Source organism: Oncorhynchus keta, chromosome 3, assembly GCF_023373465.1.
Source record: "Oncorhynchus keta strain PuntledgeMale-10-30-2019 chromosome 3, Oket_V2, whole genome shotgun sequence".
Lineage (NCBI taxonomy): Eukaryota > Metazoa > Chordata > Actinopteri > Salmoniformes > Salmonidae > Oncorhynchus > Oncorhynchus keta.
The window spans coordinates 6,501,764-6,523,374 of record NC_068423.1 but is presented as its reverse complement, the minus strand read 5'-3'; the positions used below and the strand labels follow the sequence as shown (position 1 = coordinate 6,523,374).

The 21,611-nt window shown below is 41.6% G+C and overlaps 1 protein-coding gene across 23 annotated transcripts in view; it reads left to right on the top strand.

Annotated features, from left to right (window-relative positions):
- The first annotated feature begins 3,584 nt into the window (after nt 1-3,584).
- The window catches only part of mapta (microtubule-associated protein tau a), a 48,221-nt gene continuing 30,194 nt past the window's right edge, over nt 3,585-21,611 (top strand). For 2 of the 23 annotated variants that reach the window (XM_052487333.1, XM_035747241.2), the window contains exons 1-2: nt 3,602-4,050; nt 19,973-20,155. In XM_052487333.1, coding sequence (XP_052343293.1) covers nt 19,990-20,155 — 166 coding nt within the window. In that variant the 5' untranslated portion in view covers nt 3,602-4,050; nt 19,973-19,989. Of the gene's footprint in view, nt 4,051-11,314; nt 11,391-12,250; nt 12,440-19,597; nt 19,847-19,972; nt 20,156-21,611 lie in introns of those variants that run through there. The other 21 variants (XM_052487344.1, XM_035747208.2, XM_035747324.2 and 18 more) reach the window with 17 other exon arrangements.

Sequence of the window (21,611 nt, the reverse complement as noted above, 5' to 3'; positions counted from 1 at the left end):
TAGAGAATTGCTGTGAAATATATTTTCCATCACCAAAAATATTGTATTTTCAACTGTTTGAAGTTGGTTATACAAAACCGAAAGGTACAAAAACTAAACTTAAAAATGAGAAGCATAGAAATAGCTCACATAGAACAGATCTACATCTGCTTTGATTTGCTTTCGATGTGAATTACAGATCTATGACACACATTTCTATGTGAATTTGGTCGGGTCGCACAAAAAGTTACATATTGCATCTTTTATTTATTTTATTTTATTTATTTAACCTTTATTTAACTAGGAAGGGCTCATTGAGATTAAAATCTATTTTTCAAGAGCGCCCTGGCCAAGATAGGCAACAAAGCTGCACCTAGTGCTTCAGCGTACACACACACATAAACACACACACACACAGGGTTCAGTTACATTTATTCCATTCCAGCAATTACGATGAGCCCGTCCTCCTATAGCTCATGCCACCAGCCTCATGTGATATACATTTATTTTTCAGCTTTTGTCAAACGTATCATGTCAGGTGATCAGCCAGGTAAGTTGAACAAATGGCCATTGTCATTTGATTGTATTAAATAAACAAAATATTTAAAAAATGTATTTGGGTTGTGAGAGATATCTACTGTGGCTCACCACACAAACAGGAGGTCTACCAGAAGAACAGCCATGAGGGAAACATGTCTATCCTGACCATTCCCTCTCATTCTGTATCATGTCAAAGACACTATTCCCTCAAAAGTGTTTTAAATATCAATGTAAGCATTTACTGTAAACGTTCCTTTAAAGTGTCATTACACGTTTCAAATCCTACACTCAACTCAGTGCTACATGCTGTTCATCACTTCAAATGATGAAAATATCCTTCATCAGAGAAAATGTGATCTACTGAAAGTGTTCCCTTAAGCCGCGGAACAGTAAAAGTATTCTTTTCTCAAGGGGAATGCCAAGACAGCTGCTGAAGGAGAGCTCCAAGCACTGATTCTGCATCCACTGGGAATGTGAAGAACTCTCACAGGACATCCATGCTGAATCCCTTTCCACTGCTTTATGCTGGAATGCGTTGCAAAGTACTACAACAGAGAAAGTGTATAGTCAATCTACTTTACACTATAGCTTCATATACATTTTTTGTTGCATTCTATGTTTTTTGGTGAAAAGGCTTAATATAACTGAATATGTCAGTAACAATTTTCGGTCTACGTATAACCCTTTAGTTTGTTAACCATTGGTTACGTCATCATACAGTTTGTGTTGAACAATAACAAAGAGGTCACCGCGCTCCACTGTTTTCGAGAGACAGGGTTGAAGAAATGTAACTACTGGGTCGTTCCATTTGAATTCGATCTCATTTTAGAATGCAACACTTTTGATTTGAACACAACATTCCATACATGTTTGCACATGGTAGAAATGATCAGAAAGTGACTTTTTGGATCTGAATGCCAGAACATTCAGGAGAGAGGTCCTCAAAGTTGACCCATTTTGCATACCTCACCCTACCACGAGACATCCATGTCTTCACCACTGAAAAAGTTAAACGGTTGAGTTTGACATCGGTTGAAAGCTTACAAACAGGTATGTCAAACTATTTTATAACTTCTTGGGAAAAAATGTTTCAGTAAAAATTATGTCATTTTCTTCCCTTTAATGTCAATGATCTAAAAACGCATAAATAGATATATCTATATATATTTTTTAAATATTAACATACAGTATGTTGTAGCTTAGACCCTGATTTACATCATCGGTGGTGTTTGTGTTGTGCCCGCCACCAGTTGAGACACATCTTACTCTTGAGCTTAAGCGTTTTTAGATAATTGACATCAAATATTTAAAAATTGCCATTTTTATTTAAAAAGGTATATATATATTGCAGACATTATACAACTGCATCTTGTTTGTAAGCATGCAAATATATCAAAATCAACCTTTTATCTTATAATAATAATAATAATATATGCCATTTAGCAGACGCTTTTATCCAAAGCGACTTACAGTCATGTGTGCATACATTCTACGTATGGGTGGTCCCGGGAATCGAACCCACTACCCTGGCGTTACAAGCGCCATGCTCTACCAACTGTGCTACAGAAGGACCACAAAATCTTAATCGATGACCAAGATATGGATGTTTCGTGGTTGCGTAAGGGGGTTAAAAAAAAGGCTAAATGGGCCAACTTTGAGGACCTATATCTCCTGAATGGATGGCCATTCAGGTCCAATGTGCACATTTCTACCATGGGCAAACATGCTTCAACCAGAGCCAGTTTTCCATATGAACACACTGTATTTATGATCGGTCCACTCAGTTATAGAATTATCATAGCTTCATGCATAGGCTGTTCAACATACATTTGAGGTATGTGAAACAGACTGTAAAGCATGAATGCCATGCCACCTATTGGTATACTACAATGTGTGAATCTGGATATTCTCCAAGACATGGACAATTAATTAAGTACACACACATAAACCACTTTATCACCAAACTTGTTGTGATGGTGTCTATAAACACAGTTTAGTCTGAAATAAGGCAAAGGGTGTGAAAAATATTTTGGGGGGGGGGTACAAAAATAAGCTAAAGATTGAAAAGTAATCAGCATTAGTCAAACAATCTTTTGGTGAAAATAAGATTGACAAAACAACATATTAACTAATAACGAATTGTCTATAAACTACCAAAAAATATATATATAAATCAAACACCTTCCAAGTACCCTATTGTGAAGTGTTAACAAGAATGGGCAATTGCAGGAAGATATAGTCTGTATTACAGCCATATATTGTTGTCATGTGTGTAGTTCCTTTGGATGTCTTATTGCAAGGGCCCACTCCACTGTTGTCATGACAGTGTTTCCTGGAGGCAGAGTGCTAGAGTGCTGACCCAGGTTTTTTTATTTTCTTTTTTATTTATTGAACTAGGCAAGTCAGTTAAGAACAAATTCTTATTTTCAATGACGGCCTAGGAACAGTGGCAGAATGACAGATTTGTACCTTGTCAGCTCGGGGATATGAACTCGCAACCTTTCGGGTTACTAGGCCAACGCTCTAACCACTAGGCTAACTTGCCACCCCGATTAAGAGAATGGTCTGAGGTTCTTAGTGTTAGTCTGATGAGGACTTACAGAAGCACCTTGGCTGAGACAGTGAAGTCCCGCCCAGGACAAATCCAAATCATCTTAAGCTAGAAAACTAGTGGCAGATGTTGTTCTGGGCAGAATTTCAGAGAGAGCTAGAAGAGAGCGGTAAGGGAAAGAGGGGAAGGGGTTGGGAGATAAGGGAATAGGAGGGGAGAGACAGAGTGTGAGAGGGGTTTGGGCAGAGGAAGAGAGGGAGAGCTGAGAAGGAGAAAAGAGGGAGGGGTGAAAGGGGGAGAGAGAGGCAGAGAGAGAGAAAGAGAGAGAGCGAGGCAGAGACAGAGAGAGGGAAAAAGGTTTGACACATCTCCAGAGAGAGGAGAAAGGATAAGGAGAGCGGGAAAGTGGGAGGAGAGAGAGAAGGAAAGATGGGTGTGGGGAGAGGGAGAGGGGGACATTTTTTGTTGGCAAGCCAAGATATAGTTGGTTCTAAATTTATATAGAGTTTCTGACTGTCTGTGAATAAATCCCCTGCTACTTTTTTATAGTGCTGACTGGTTTGTCAAGTCAGTGTAAATGTTGGCACTGTGTGTGTGGCAATAAATGCCACAGGGAGGGCAGAGAGGGCGATAGAACAGTACCACAAGTGTCTGAGTCCCACTCCGTTTTTTTGTAGAGTCCCCTATTATGTACTTTCAGTAAATTGCCTGTCAAATCATTTAATGCCAAGTGTAATTGGGGTTATTGTATGATTGATAAATATGACTTTATGGTACGGAGTAATTTGGCTGGTATGCATACGACTGTTACTTCAATCTGACAAAGACAGAGCCAGGCAGACACTTCGAGACACCATCACAAATCTGCTGCTCTCTGGCGACTGCCTCCCGTTATGGCATCTTGGTTAACTGCGTCTGACGACTGTGCGCTCTGTGAACAACTGTGCAGCTGTAGAAACAACCACACTGTCTGCACACAGGTAAGGAAACCTAGATAATTATATTATTTACTTGACCCAAATCCACTGTAATTACACCGTGTTTTTTCTTATTGCAATGCGGACTCGATTGCAATGCGCGTCAAATGAAACGTCAAATGAAGCGTCGTAATTCTCAATCGGAATTGGTCTTGTCATTTATATTTTTCCATGAGGTGGGAGAGGTTGGGCCAGAGTAGCACAAATACAAATTGTGTTCATATTCAAATGTAATATTGTAACAGTGTGGCCTAATATTGTGCCAAAAATCCAGTTTGCATAGACTTGTAGCCTATCCAAATGTATTGAATACATATGCGCATTATTGTTATTGGTTTTAGAGTGTTCATCATGCAACAATACACAAACATGTTTTTTTTGTATCTGCCATTATTTATCGTTACACGCAATGTAAGACATGTCCTCGCGATAGGCTATTCTTAAATCACAAATTCTCAGTGTCATCGGTTGCACGGAAGAACAAGAATGTGTTGTCGCCATATGATAAAAAAAAAACATTTTAACAAGGATAATCCATTAAATATTTACAATGTCATTATTATGAGGATAAAAGTGATTCGACATCATTTGATGAAATTTACACTCTTCAGGACAGCAAATTATTCGTCATTTTTCTGGTCTGCAATTTGTAGTGACTATGTCTATAACACGGAACAGTCGGCTACCTATTTGTAGGTAAACAGTGCGGTTTTTTCTGGATGTTTTGCATGTTCCTTACATCCGAGGCCCTACCAAAACATGGCATCGTTGTGAGTCAACAACGACAAGCTTGCCCGGTTATTGTGCCTCAAATATCATTTTTTCTTTTCATCATTAGATATTTGCATAATTAGGGTTTATGAAATTGTAAAATTGTTTTTTTTCATGAGCGACTGAACAAAAGTGATGCGAATTTTCCATAGCCTGCACTCAACAGAAAAGCCATACCCATTTCTAGTTGATTAATATTGTACCAATGGTATGCAATTCCGCCCTTTCCTCCGTGTGCAGAGCAGTCAAACCTTTGAGAAGACATGCAGCCATTGCAGCAGTGTGGCTGGTCATCTGATTGTACATATGGGTGATGGGTTTGTTTAGCGCAATAATCCGCTTGTGTTGGTCGAGGGGTCTAATCTATTAAAATGAGGCGAGCACAAAATCCATGAGCGCATTATATTCGCCTTGAGTAGAATCTAGACAATGACAAGCCTATTGTATGCCAGCCTCCCTCTTGGAAGGAAAATACTTGAGGCAATCGATGACACGTGTCATCAATTGCTGTGGGTTTAATCAGCGGCTTGGGTTAGAATGGATGTCAGTAGTAGCCAAGTCTCCATTTCATTCCACGGACACGCCTTTCCTCTCTTCTCCTGTCTCGAGGAGCGGCGGCGATGCAATGATGGAACAGTCTGATCGGGCAAAACCAACCGTTTGCACCGGTGCACATTGCCTATATGCAATATAACAATGAGAATGTCAATTTATAAAATCGAGAAAGCATTAGGAAGACTTTTATCAAATGCATTGCATTCTGTATAATGGACTGCATGGTCTGTAAATTGAATGAAAGCCATTGCAACATCGACATGTAAACTCATAGGCTACAGTAGGCTATAGGCACACTTGCAAAAATATGGAAAATAGTGGACGAATTTACATGTTTTTGGTCATGTGGAGGTGTTGATACACCCAGCTGCAAGTTTCTACAGCAGTATTGATGCACTGGCACTAATGGAATGTAGCCTACTGGCAGTTCTGGTATTTGCGTTTATATTTGCAGTGGGACCTGTGTTCCAATACTCTACAAATCTGACAGACAAATCCTTGATAAATGTAATTGATTTGAACTTGAATGCTTTAAGTTAATTACAGCAACCAATTAGAATGATTTATCAAAACAACTCTCACGCCCAAATTGGGAGAGAGGGCAACCCAACAAATTCCTTCCTGTTGAAGCAACCATCCAAAAGTTCTCCAAAGGTTTATAGGCTAAAGCAGAAAATCAGCTAATTTAGGATATGAATTCAAATGGAATTGACTTGAACGCTGCATCTTGGTCTCAGAGCATTTCGTATTATTCTGGACATAAACCAAGACACTCCATTTAGTACCATATGTTACGTTTCTTATTGTATGAATTCATTAGTGGATGTCCATCACCCATTTTGTGTGATATGTTATGAATTACAATTCGTATTATATGTTAAGAATTAGCAAAAAAAAAAGGTAAGTAGTTTAACATTAGCTAATTAGATAACATCCTAAAGTTGTCCGTGATGCGATTCAAACACGCAACCTTTGGGTATCTAGACGTTTGCGTTATACGTCAACCCATCCACCCCGACCAACCACCCAACTTTCCTTTCAGCCTTGTGTGCCATCTGTCTTATGTAACCATACCAAATGTAACATAGCATACACATTTTATCATCAAGGATTTACATATATTATGTTACGTCTATTCTATGAGACCAGGTTGGAACCCAAATAGTGTAGGGGTGATCAAATCAAAGCAAATCAAATCCAATTTTATTTGTCACATACACATGGTTAGCAGATGTTAATGCGAGTGTAGCGAAATGCTTGTGCTTCTAATTCCGACAATGCAGTAATAACCAACAAGTAATCTAACTAACAATTCCAAAACTACTGTCTTATACACAGTGTAAGGGGATAAAGAATATGTACATAAGGATATATGAATGAGTGATGGTACAGAGCAGCATAGGCAAGATACAGTTTATGGTATCGAGTACAGTATATACATATGAGATGAGTATGTAAACAAAGTGGCATAGTTAAAGTGGCTAGTGATACATGTATTACATAAGGATGCAGTCGATCATATAGAGTACAGTATATACGTATGCATATGAGATGAATAATGTAGGGTAAGTAACATTATATAAGGTAGCATTGTTTAAAGTGGCTAGTGATATATTTATATCATTTCCCATCAATTCCCATTATTAAAGTGGCTGGAGTTGAGTCAGTGTCAGTGTGTTGGCAGCAGCCACTCAATGTTAGTGGTGGCTGTTTAACAGTCTGATGGCCTTGAGATAGAAGCTGTTTTTCAGTCTCTCGGTCCCAGCTTTGATGCACCTGTACTGACCTCGCCTTCTGGATGATAGCGGGGTGAACAGGCAGTGGCTCGGGTGATTGATGTCCTTGATGATCTTTATGGCCTTCCTGTAACCTCGGGTGGTGTAGGTGTCCTGGAGGGCAGGTAGTTTGCCCCCGGTGATGCGTTGTGCAGACCTCACTACCCTCTGGAGAGCCTTACGGTTGAGGGCGGAGCAGTTGCCGTACCAGGCGGTGATACAGCCCGCCAGGATGCTCTCGATTGTGCATCTGTAGAAGTTTGTGAGTGCTTTTGGTGACAAGCCAAATTTCTTCAGCCTGCTGAGGTTGAAGAGGCGCTGCTGCGCCTTCTTCACGATGCTGTCTGTGTGAGTGGACCAATTCAGTTTGTCTGTGATGTGTATGCCGAGGAACTTAAAACTTCCTACCCTCTCCACTACTGTTCCATCGATGTGTATAGGGGGGTGTTCCCTCTGCTGTTTCCTGAAGTCCACAATCATCTCCTTAGTTTTGTTGACGTTGAGTGTGAGGTTATTTTCCTGACACCACACTCCGAGGGCCCTCACCTCCTCCCTGTAGGCCGTCTCGTCGTTGTTGGTAATCAAGCCTACCACTGTTGTGTCGTCCGCAAATTTGATGATTGAGTTGGAGGCGTGCGTGGCCACGCAGTCGTGGGTGAACAGGGAGTACAGGAGAGGGCTCAGAACGCACCCTTGTGGGGCCCCAGTGTTGAGGATCAGCGGGGAGGAGATGTTGTTGCCTACCCTCACCACCTGGGGGCGGCCCGCCAGGAAGTCCAGTACCCAGTTGCACAGGGCGGGGTCGAGACCCAGGGTCTCGAGCTTGATGACGAGCTTGGAGGGTACTATGGTGTTGAATGCCGAGCTGTAGTCGATGAACAGCATTCTCACATAGGTATTCCTCTTGTCCAGATGGGTTAGGGCAGTGTGCAGTGTGGTTGAGATTGCATCGTCTGTGGACCTATTTGGGCGGTAAGCAAATTGGAGTGGGTCTAGGGTGTCAGGTAGGGTGGAGGTGATATGGTCCTTGACTAGTCTCTCAAAGCACTTCATGATGACGGAAGTGAGTGCTACGGGGCGGTAGTCGTTTAGCTCAGTTACCTTAGCTTTCTTGGGAACAGGAACAATGGTGGCCCTCTTGAAGCATGTGGGAACAGCAGACTGGTATAGGGATTGATTGAATATGTCCGTAAACACACCGGCCAGCTGGTCTGCGCATGCTCTGAGGGCGCGGCTGGGGATGCCGTCTGGGCCTGCAGCCTTGCGAGGGTTAGCACGTTTAAATGTCTTACTCACCTCGGCTGCAGTGAAGGAGAGACCGTATGTTTTCGTTGCAGGCCGTGTCAGTGGCACTGTATTGTCCTCGAAGCGGGCAAAACTATTTAGTCTGCCTGGGAGCAAGACATCCTGGTCCGTGACTGGGCTGGATTTCTTCTTGTAGTCCGTGATTGACTGTAGACCCTGCCACATGCCTCTTGTGTCTGAGCCGTTGAATTGAGATTCTACTTTGTCTCTGTACTGACGCTTAGCTTGTTTGATAGCCTAGCGGAGGGAATAGCTGCACTGTTTGTATTCTGTCATGTTACCAGACACCTTGCCCTGATTAAAAGCAGTGGTTCGCGCTTTCAGTTTCACGTGAATGCTGCCATCAATCCACGGTTTCTGATTAGGGAATGTTTTAATCGTTGCTATGGGAATGACATCTTCAACGCACGTCAACGCACGCAACTTCCGGCGCCGACAGAGATGGCCGCTTCGCGTTCCTAGGAAACTATGCAGTTTTTTGTTTTTTTACGTGTTATTTCTTACAATAGTACCCCAGGTCATCTTAGGTTACATTACATACAGTCGAGAAGAACTACTGAATATAAGATCAGCGTCAACTCACCATCAGTATGACCAAGAATATGTTTTTCGCGACGCGGATCCTGTCTTTCAAACAGGACAGCGGAATGGATCCCATGCAGCGACCCCAAAAAACGACTCCGAAAAAGAGGGAAACGAGGCGGTCTTCTGGTCAGACTCCGGAGACGGGCACACCGTGCACCACTCCCTAGCATTCTTCTTGCCAATGTCCAGTCTCTTGACAACAAGGTTGATGAAATCCGAGCAAGGGTAGCATTCCAGAGGGACATCAGAGACTGTAACGTTCTTTGCTTCACGGAAACATGGCTCACTGGAGAGACGCTATCTGAGGCGGTGCAGCCAACGGGTTTCTCCACACATCACGCCGACAGAAACAGACATCTTTCTGGTAAGAAGAGGGGCGGGGGCGTATGCCTTATGGCTAACGAGACATGGTGTGAAAAAAGAAACATACAGGAACTCAAATCCTTCTGTTCACCTGATTTAGAATTCCTCACAATCAAATGTAGACCGCATTATCTACCAAGAGAATTCTCTTCGATTATAATCACAGCCGTATATATCCCCCCCCAAGCAGACACATCGATGGCTCTGAACAAACTTTATTTAACTCTTTGCAAACTGGAAACCATTTATCCGGATGCTGCATTCATTGTAGCTGGGGATTTTTAACAAGGCTAATCTGAAAACAAGACTCCCTAAATTTTATCAGCATATCGATTGCGCAACCAGGGGTGGAAAAACCTTGGATCATTGTTACTCTAACTTCCGCGACGCATATAAGGCCCTGCCCCGCCCCCCTTTTGGAAAAGCTGACCACGACTCCATTTAGTTGATCCCTGCCTACAGACAGAAACTAAAACAAGAGGCTCCCACGCTGAGGTCTGTCCAACGCTGGTTCGACCAAGCTGACTTCACACTCCAAGACTGCTTCCATCATGTGGACTGGGATATGTTTCGTATTGCGTCAGATAACAATATTGACGAATACGCTGATTCGGTGTCCGAGTTCATTAGAACGTGCGTTGAAAAGATGACGTTCCCATAGCAACGATCAGGATCAATTCAAGCGTTTCAGGTGGCGACAGACTGTCTAGAATAGCCTTTAGTAGGCCTACTAATTAATAATATTCCTTTCAACTCAGAGAGCATGGGCTCCTGAGTTCTACAAAAAATAGAATTAGTTGGATAAATGTAGAAAAGACGGACAGAGACTTGCTAGCTACGTTAGCTGGGATTCTCTACAAGGAATCTGCCTCCCGAAAAAAGCTTCTCCCAAGTGGGTGTGACACCTTCTCCCGTTGCCTGCTGCACTGCTGCTTGGATTCCACCTGGCGATCTGTTCACTGTCTGCCCTGGCCTGTCTTTCCCTGTCTGGTATAGGTACCCCCACTACACTCTCCCCTCTCTCCCCAGCTTTCGCTCGTCCCCAGCACACATGCACTGTTGAGGCAAGTGACTCTGAACTTACAATGGCTAGCCCCAAGTTGTTATGTTTTTCGCTTGTGCTTTATGCTATTTGCCTCATGACTCCTGCATGCTTTTTTGACTATGAACTTGCTTGTTGACCCAACAGTGGCACAGTCTATGTTTGTTCCCATACTCTGGACTCTGACTCTCTATTGGTTACACAGACTCTTGGCCTCCTGTCCTATTCAAACCCCTTCTCGCCAGTTTTGTATTCATGCTACCTGATGAAATTTCTGTACAATATGATCTTGTTGCCAAATGTTATAAGTCAACACTGCAGAGCTCTCCCTGTCCTCTGCCGTGCCCTGATTGTATTACTGTTGATGATATCTGGAAATGTGCATGTACACCCTGGCCCATCTACTGTTGCTAGCCCCAATTCTGATTTGTGCTCTGATATCTGCTTCACTGATTTGTGCTCTCGTAAAAACCTAGTTTTTCTGCACATTAACACTAGAAGCTTATTACCTAAAATTGATCAATTGAAAGTGTGGTCGTTACTGAGACATGGTTATGAAAGAGTGTTTTGAACACTGATGTTGACCTTTCTGGTTATAACCTTTTTCGGCAAGACAGATCTTCCAAAGGTGGTGGAGTGGCAATCTTTACCAAGGAACACCTTCAGTGCTCAGTTGTCTCCACCAAGTCTGTCCTCAAACAATTTGATTAGCTGGTTTTACACATGAAACTTTCAAATAATTCTTTGTTGACTGTTGCTGGGTGTTATCGGCCATCATCAGCACCGGCCTGTACCCTAAATGCCCTACGCTATCTCATGGCCTCTTACACTAAGTCTGAATTTGTCCTCCTAGGTGACCTAAACTTGGACATGCTTAAACCACCTGACCAAGTCCTAAAGCAATGGGACTCCCTAAATCTTCGTCAGATTATTCCCAATCCCACAAGGTATGACTCCAAACACCCAGAAAAGGCGACTCTCCTTGATGTTATCCTCACAAATAATCCTGATAGATATCAGTCTGGTGTTTTCTGTAATGACCTTAGTGATCACTGTTTCATAGCCTGTGTTCATAATGGCTGCTAGCGACTTGAACATGCTGCAAAAAACACTCAATCGTGGACACTCTTACTGACAGTTGTGGCTGTTTTGCGTGATGTATTGTTGTCTCTATCTTCTTGCCCTTTGTGCTGTTGTTGGTGCCCAATAATGTTTGTACCATTTTTTTTGTGCTGCTACCATGTTGTGCTGCAACCATGTTGTTGTCATGTTGTGTTACTACCATGCTGTGTTTTCATGTGTTGCTGCCATTCTATGTTGTTGTCTTTAGGTCTTTCTTTATGAAAGTGTTGTGGTGTCTCTCTTGTCGTGATGTGTGTTTTGTCCTTTAATTTTAAATCCCAGCCCCCCCGTCCCCGCAGGTCACCTTTTGCCTTCTAGTAGGCAGTCATTGTAAGAATTTGTTCTTAACTGATTTGCCCAGTTAAATAAAGGTTCAATAAATTAAAAAGCAATCAATGAAGCAGTTTGTTCCTCATCAAATGGATTTATTCCAGCAGATATTCCTGTTGAGGCACTATCTGACATTTGGGGGGGGCACTATTTAAAAGGCACTATTAAAAATGACTTTGTCCTAGACTACTATGTCCCTCAGACAATTATAGAATGTAGCATAAGAAGTCCAAATGAGGTCTTTCTTGAAAAGGATTGTATTGTATTGTTAAAAGGGAGGAGAAAAGTCATACTGGGCTTTTAACTGCATTCTTATACATGGTTAATTGGCACCATGCTGATGGAAGACGTTGGCTCATTGCACCAGGAGTCTTCATTAAAGTGTCAGAAAGGGGTGTGTGTAGCAGATCGTACTGTAGCTGCAGACACGGTGTACATATTGGAACTTGCAGCAGCTGCAGCGTCTGAGGCCATCACAGTTCATGTTCTATCAAGACAGTATCAGAATTCCAGATATCCTGAATTCAAGTGACGAAGGAAAATGGTAAGCTTCAATCAAATTCCAGACACTTCCTACGATTGAATACTAATTATTAGCATCTCTGCTCTGCATTTTAGGAATGCCTTATGCATTGTTCATAAGACCTTATATATGTGCTTATAGTGTAATGTGTTTATAGGAAGCATTACCAAATTGTTGGTAAAAAAAAAAAAAGAAGACATTTCCCAATCCCAAATTAAACGCACTTAGCCTTGAGTCATGAAGCCAAAGATATTTAAAAAATATCCCACCACTGTGAAAAGTATGCCGTTTCTAAGCCAACGTGTGTTTGCGGACGATGACGTGCTGCCATCCCATGCTGAATGAGCCATACTCATTACGCAGGCTGTGCCGCAAGCTGTTTCACTAGCTTCCAGCAGTATGATGCGAAAAATGAGGCTCACTTTAACGGTAATCCTTGGCCATTTGGTAGGCGTAGGCCTGTTTTAAAGGTAGAGTTCAGCGTTGTTTCTATGGTACTACTTCCTGCCGGAGGATGGAGACTAGGAGTATACAGAGGGAGTCATGAGGAAAGTAGGTCAGAGATACAGAAGCAGTCAAGCATGAGGGCAGCTAGCTAAGCTCACGCAGCAATAGTGAGCATGCCATCAGATACACTCACTGCGTTGGCAAACCTTTTGTTTTTGTATTGCAATCCATTGAATTGGCTATTGAATCTATTTCCCGTTTGTATTACAGACTGTATGTGGTTTAATTGTTTTTACAGTTTATTATTGATTCTCTGTCATCTTTGATGTTGAAGGAAACCTTTTTTCATGATGTTACTGAGTCATTAAAACTGCTGCTTTGATGAACCGAGTCATTTTGCTTGGCATAAACCCTTTAGGGGTTTTAATACAGATTTGTATATTTTCTTTGTAGTAAATCTTTAGTTTTCTTTGTAGTAAATCCTTAGTTTGACAAATACTCCCATTTAATTTAATCTCAACCTTGGCCTTGGCATTTATAGGGTCTTCCTCAGAAAATAAGTGGTTCTATAGGTCAAGAAGAGCTCTCTGTTGGTTCACAGTAATAATGTCAGTCATTTCTTTGGGTACGTCTTGGTTCTCCCAGAGCTATGTCAATATCTTTGTTGATCATGCTCTTTCTGTTGCCGTCTATGCTGGGTTTGCTTTAGAACCAGGGCCTATTTGCCAAGATCCCATTTTCACACGCTCCACGTGGGATCGGTTGCAAGTCACTGCCAACCTTTCTGTGCCTTCATGAAATTCCAACATGCAATTAAAGTCCTCTTTTTATTTAGCAGTTGAAATTGAAGCGAGCGAAGATTGAATTCTGTTGCAATAATAGACTGGTCCTAAATAACATTTGTTTTAGTGCCAACAGCAATTCGTTAGAACTCACTGGGCACACACTGGTTGAATCAACGTTGTTTCCACGCAATTTCAATGAAATTACGTTGAACCAACGTGGAATAGACCTTGAATTGACGTCTGTTCCCAGTGGGAATGTCTCTGTTGAATTCAGCTCCTTCTACCGCAAAAGACGACCGGGTGAAGTGTCTTTGGTTGTTGTTTCTCAAATGTTTTTTTGAGACGGGTGGATTCTCAAAGCAGGATAAGATTAAAATTACACTGTGTTTTCTACATAGGCACTATCCCTGACAAAATAATAACATGGGGAAAATGAGCTGTTGCCAACCTGGTGACTGAAGTATAGAAACATAGCATAAAATAGATATGCTGGTTATCAGATAAGGGATCTAGTTCTTTTCGACCTTGGGTTTGCCTCTGTTAGTTCTCTTAATCCTCAAAGCTCCCGGACATGGAGCGTCAACTTTCTCTGAGCGATTGTTTTCTTTGGCATGGACGCAGCGGCTCGCTTGCTGTTTGACTTCTGTTTTGTGGAAATACACAAATGGGAGTGTCGTGAGGGAGTTGTGTCAAATATTGAGAGTAACTGCATAAGTGAATGTTTATGCACTCGTGGTAGAATACACAGGTAACTGCCAAAATAATGGAAACAAATGAGTTATACAAAGTCTATTGAAAGCAGGTGATTCCACACATGTATGGTTCCTGAGTTAAATATGCCGGGATGCTAATTGCTTAATTAAGGTCATGTATAAAAATGCTGGACAGGCCACTATTTTGGCAACCATGGCTAGGATGACACAGGGCACGAATGGTCACTGAATGGTTTAATGAGCATGAAAATGATGTAATCCACATGCAATGTCCATCTCAGTCACCAGATGTCAACCCAATTGAACACGTATGGTAGATTCTGGAGCGACGCCTGAGACAGCAGCGGTGTTTGAATACTCATACTAACCTCACTAACCATACTAATTGTGACATATTTTGAGTATGTTGTATGCTTATTGGTCATAGTGTGGATATAGTTAGTATGCCAAAAGTTCCCGGATGTCGTATACGAACTACAAAATACGAACTATACAAAAGCAGTGGACACTATTTCTGTGATTTTAGTGCCCATAATGCAATTCTTCTGAAAATGGGCTTCACCACATTTTCAGATTTGAAGAAGTACGACGAGAGCGAATACAAATTCATTGCTTTAGCTAATTATGACATATGTTAAGAACATATTTAGCAATGTAATAAGGTAATGACTTTTCAAATAAGTTACGTTACATGTTATGTTGGCTGACAATTTGTTAGCTACGCTAGTGTAACAGTATAACTTTAGACCGTCCCCTCGCCCATACCTGGGCGTGAACCAGGGACCCTCTGCACACATCAACAACAGTCACCCACGAAGCATCTTTACCCATCGCTCCACAAAAGCAGAGCAAGGGGAACTACTACTTCAAGGTCTCAGAGCAAGTGACGTCACCGATTGAAACATTATTTAGCGCGCACCACCGCTAACTAGCTAGCCGTTTCACATCCGTTACACTCACCCCCCTTTTGACCTCCTCCTTTTCCGCAGCAACCAGTGATCCGGGTCAACAGCATCAATGTAACAGTATAACTTTAGACCGAACTACTACTTCAAGGTCTCAGAGCAAGTGACGTCACCGATTGAAACACTATTTAGCACGCACCACCGCTAACTAGCTAGCCGTTTCACATCCGTTACACTAGCCTTACAAACCACATAGCATATCATTACAGCAGTTACTTGTATTGACCGTTTAGTAAGCTAGCTATCTAACGTTAGTTGGCTACTAATACATGGAACTTGCCAGTATATTAACTATATGCTATCTAAATAACTACATTTATTGACTTGATTATTCACGTCATTCTTAGCTTAGCTAAGTGGTATAGTCATTGTGCGTTGTCAATGGACATTGTTAATGAAGTCATAAGATGTCTACCTAGTAATGTGTTATGCTAACACGCTTGCAACAGCATCAACTTTTGGGAGACAGTCGAAACGCTAGTACACTCACCTGAAAGGATACTGTTCGATTACAGTATACTAAAAACTAATACTGAACTAATATTATATTGTGTGTAGTATATACTCATCTAGTATGCAGTATACAGTATGTTATGGGTATTAGAACATAGCTAGCATTTTCCACCACCATCAACAAAACTCCAAATGATGGAATTTCTTGTGGAAGATTGGTGTCGGATTCCTCCATTAGAGTTCCAGACACTTGTAGAATCTATGCCAATGTGCACTGAAGCTGTTCTGTCTTGTGGTGGTCCAACGCCCTATTAAGACATTCTATTTATTACTTTTTAGTTATACTTTTTATTGCCTCACACCCATTACTTTACTTATACATGTACATATTTCAATACATAATTCATTTATAATTCAATTGTACATTGCCACACATACTAACGAGATCACTGTCCATCCAGCATGGACATTTGCACCCCAGTTAAGGGTTCCTAATCTAGGGTGCTCTGAGGGCTTGATTCCCTGGTCTGGTGGGTACTATGGCCTACTATGGTACGACTTCTCATTTGTGCTATATATGAGGACCAGGATTGTGTTTGTTTAAACAGTCAAGGACAGAAGATATGCTGGTGCACCCAGTGAAGGTCAGGTGTTCAGGCCAAGCAGCCCACACCAACCCAGTATCACGTATTATTGTGAAATAGACACAAATTGCTTATTGGAAATGAGTGACAGGCACACTAAAAAATATATTTTTTTAGTGTGCAGTATAGGATTTTTTAGACAGTGCATTTCAATCACAGATAAAGACAGTAGGTTACTTAAGACAGGAACAATAGGAGGGAGGTTGGGCAGGGGGAATGGGTTGGCGTTGTAACGCGAATAACGCAAATGTCTAGCAACCCAAAGGTTGTGTGTTCGAATCTCATCACGGACAACTTTAAAATGTTTGCTAGTCAGCTACATTGCAACTACTTAGCATGTTAGCTAACCCTTTTCCTAACCTAACTCCCAAACTTAACCCTTCATCTCCTTAGGTAGCATTTTAGCTAACTATAACCCCTAACCTTAAACCCCAACCCTAACCTTAACCCGTAGCCTAGCTAACGTGAGCCACCGAGCTAGCCTAGCTAACATTAGACACAACAAATTGGAATTTGTGTAATGTACACAAATGCGTTATGATGAAAGACGTGATGATAAAAACCATCTAATACACATCACAAATTTTGAAGAAGTAATTTGTGTCTATTTCACAATAGGCTGCGATAGTGTGTTGGCCCACACACAGTAGGTTATATTGGGAAGAAGGGTAGTCCATCTAGGCCTGATAATGCCTGAGTGTAACGATTCTCCTCTTCGTCTAAGGAAGAGTATTCAAGATCGGACCAAAATGCAGCGTGGTGTCCATGTTAAATTTATTACAACTGAACACTGAATACAAAATAACAAACGTGAAACAACGAAAATCGAAACAGTCCTGCAAGGTGACACAACACAAAACAGGAAACAACTACCCACAAACACAGGTGGGAACAGGCTACCTAAGTATGGTTCTCAATCAGAGACAACGATTGACAGCTGCCTCTGATTGGGAACCATACTAGGCCAACACATAGAAGTACAAAACCTAGAACAAAACATAGAATGCCAACCCCAACTCACGCCCTGACCAAACAAAATAGAGACATAAAAAAGGAACTTAGGTCAGGACGTGACACCGAGAAGCCGGTGTTTGGAGGATATATTGGAATGGGTGTTGTCTCGGGCCGGCAAACCGTGCCAATATATCCTTCAAACACTGGCTTCGAAGACATTATCACTTTTATACAGTGGGTTACCAAAATATTCAAATAATGATGGAAATAGTTTAATTAAAACATTTATTTAGATGAATTTATTCACTGTTTCATCCTTCCACGAGATAGTCCTGACACAAATCTAGGGTTGCTACCCAAGCCGGCTGGCCACAGACGCAACCCAGTCGTTAAGTATTTTTTGTTCTGTATGGATGCGACCCAATCGTTCTGGCTGGTAATGTTCTTATCTCTTGCTTGCTAGATAGCCAACTACAGCTGACTTACAGGCAGGTCAAACAGTGCAGCCAGAATAACAGCAATGTAGCTGCATTTGCATTAGTTTATTAAGCTGTTTTCTCGTAAAATGTATTTGGATACATTCATAAGAATGAGCTACTGATGCGTTCAATTTCACCTGGCATAGAAAATGTGCGCTCTTGTCAGGACACTGTTGTTCAGAGGAGCTAGCCAACTACACAGCTAACACAATCACTTCAAACTTTCACACCTGCACCCACTCCCCCTCTCTCAGCGCCAGGATGCCCATCATTACACACACCTGTCACTATCATTACGCACATCAGCCCTCAATGGACTTACCTGAATTCCCTCACGTTTTGATTACCTTCCCTATATCTGTCTGTTCCTCTGTTTCATCCCCATGTCGGCATTATTGTCATTTTGTTTTCCCTGTCCAGACGCTGTCTATGTTCTGTTTCATGTCCGTTGTTCCTTTAAATGTTCACTCCCTGTACTTGCTACTCGTCTCCCAGAGTCGGTCCTTACACAAACTGAAGCTGTAAAGACTGCATACTAGCTGCATTTTGTTTTTCATTTTGCCTGTTTTTTATTTCTTTGTATATGTCCATAGAAATGATGCTGATTCATGATTTTGAACTGTCTGAGAAGAGCTGCCTGCCTGTGTGTGTCGTCCCGACTCCCGAAACCTACAAGTTCATTACAATAGGACCACTGGGGATCGAATTTCAATATTGAAACAATGTTGTAAATGAGAGATAGACCACAAGTTTTATTCAAATCTCTGCTATTGAATACCAATTCCCAGTATAAAATAAATGGGAGATAATGTCTAGATGCTTTTTACAGTGGAGATCAAGTTTATATATTGTCTGACTGGGCTGATGTGACAACCAGTGGATTGCGCAGTGAGACGGAACAGAGTAAATAGGCATTTCAAGTCATAGCTTTAGCCGGTGGTAAATTGTGGAATAGACACCAGCTGGAATGCGGTTTTAACCAATCAGTGTCCAGGATTAGACCCACCCGTTGTATAATTATCAATGATCCTCGTAATTTTACTCCCAGCTATTTTGCTTTCACATTCGAAATCGTGTTTAGTAATGACTTGATGCCGGAATTCAGACAATAAATACCCTTTCTATCATCACTTACGTTTTATATTTTGTGGTTCTTATGTGTGTGTGTGCACGTGCATGTGAGCTAGTGTGTGTGTTTGTGGTCAGGGTATCAAAAGGCAATGTGCGTGGTGTGTGAGAGAGAGAGAGAGAGAGGGAAAGATGAAAAAGCCGATAGAAATAGAAAAAACGCTGACGTAACCATAGGCTTTGATTTAATCTGATACAGTATGTAATCCTCATTTTATGAGGTTTGAAGCCGTGGAGAGAGCATGTCCTCACACACTGGTCTCCCAGTCCTTGATAGTTGATACACATCTTAATTACATATTTCTAAAGATGTTACTGGAAAACAGTAATAAAGCAATAAATTGGCTAAAACCTCAAGCTTGACAGTTGATTGGCTTTTCACTTCTGTTAGGTCACAAGTATAAGCGCAGTGTCCGTCTGATTGAGGTTGAGTGAATCTTAAGGAGGAAAACACAGAGGTTCTCTGGTTGTTTATGGAAGTGCGAGTTATCACAGTTAGGACACAACGCACATGGGCACAGGGGACTATTTTCGTCTCGTAACTCTACACCAGGTACCCATGTTAAGAATATAAATAGCCTGATTTTCTTAGGCGCAGTGTCTGTTTACGTTGAGCCGCTGCTGGCTGACTGGCTTATGTCAGGCGGAAGAGACTCTTCAACTTTCAAAGGTTGTTCATTGAATTACTTGGCAAATTCTCAGGACCAGGTACTGGCAAGTTCCTTTGCATCCTTGATTATCTCTATTGGATTCCGATAGTCGCCTGTATCTCTCAGAAGAATAGGCTCTCCAATGCAACACAATTTGACTTGATCCACCTTGAGTGAAATTGACATTCTCTGGTGAGCCCAATAGTGGAGGTTCGTAAAAGTGGATAGCGCTAAAACGATGACTTCATATCTGAATTCCGATATTTTTATGTGCCTTTGCCACTGGCATTTTTTGGGTAACATATATTTGGCACTTTCTTCTGCTCTTTTGTATAGCCTGAACCTGACTTGCTATGGATCAACACCAGGACTATATGAACAACGCCCCTAACACCTACAGCTACAACTCCGGGGACACCATGAGCGCTTCCTTAGCTGGCATGACCATCAACGACCTGCATCACCAGGAGAACGGGGTCCAGCTGGGGCACAGGAGCCCAGGGGAAGGCCCCATGAAAGGTCAGCTATTATATCTATCTATCAGCCTGTGAAATAGGCTGCTAAACTAGCACAGACCGTCAAAGCACACGCTTGCTCAATTAACCTCCAGATAGAAACAGAGGGATGTTTTATTGAGGGTATAGCTACTGCGGGGCCCAAAATAGCTTTAGAGGATGCGTGTGTAAAGGAGCTTGAAGGGTAAAAGAATGTCTTCATTAAAACTACACGAGCCAGAAAAGTGTGATCAGGGGTTACTTATTGTAGTCAGGAAGAACACAACAAATGACTTAATTTACACAGCTTATTTTTATAGCTTTATATAAGTAAATGGATTGGATCTGTGTGGGCGTAGTGGGCAGAGGGTAGCTTTGTAGTCAACAAGCATTATGCTAGCCACAAAAACGTGTCCAAATCTAGATGAATGTCTTGAATGATGGCCTTTTTTTTCTCTCTCTAAAGTCACATGCCATTTCTTTGTCAAAATTCTCTGCAATGAACGGGCCAAGAGGCTGAGTCTTTCTGATTGTTCTATTTTTTAATCCCTTTACATAAAGCAAACAAGGCATGCTTGACTGGGCCTTCAGTCCCCAGATTGCAGCTGCACTCTCCCGCTCTCCTACTCTGCAATACAGGGATCTGGGTCAGGGACCTCAGAACGCTCCCTGCGCCTCCGTCCACCACCACTGTTACCAATTCATCCCCGTAAACAATCAAGCTTTCAGGACAGTACATAGATCCTTAACCTTTTGTAAAGGCACATTATTAATCAAATGGGTGGTCAATGGAAGGCTAAGACTAGGGAAGGAATGAGGAGATACAGTAACAGTAGGGAAAGCCTTGGCAACAGGGAGGTTTGCCCCATGGCGTAGATGGCATATTGCAGTGCCTTCAGAAAGTAATCTTACAAAGTGGGGTTGATATGGATTTAATTGTAAAAAAAAAATTGTCAACGATTTACACAAAATATTCTAATGTCAAAGTCGAAGACAAATTGTAATATTGGTTAAAAAAAGAAAAGAAAAACACTAATATACTGTATCTTGATTAGATACGTATTCAACCCCCTGAGTCAATATATGTTAGAATCACTATTGGCAGCAATTACAGCTCTGATTCTTTCTGGGTAAGTCTCTAATAAGAGCTTTGCACACCAGTATAGTACAATATTTGCACATTATTCTTTTAAGAATTCTTCAAGCTCTGTTAGTTGTTGATCACTTGTAAGACAGCCATTTTCTCGTTTTGTTATAGCTTTTCAAGCCGATTTAAGTCAAAACTGCAACTAGGCTACTCAGGAACATTCAATGTTGTCTTGGTAAGCAACTCCAGGGTATATTTGGCCTTGAGTTTAGGTTAATGCCCTGCTTGTTTTGGAACATTTTTTTATTCTGTACAGGCTTCCTTTTTTAAACCAATCTACCAATAGGTGTCCTTCTTTGTGAGGCATTGGAAAACCTACATGATCTTTGTGGTT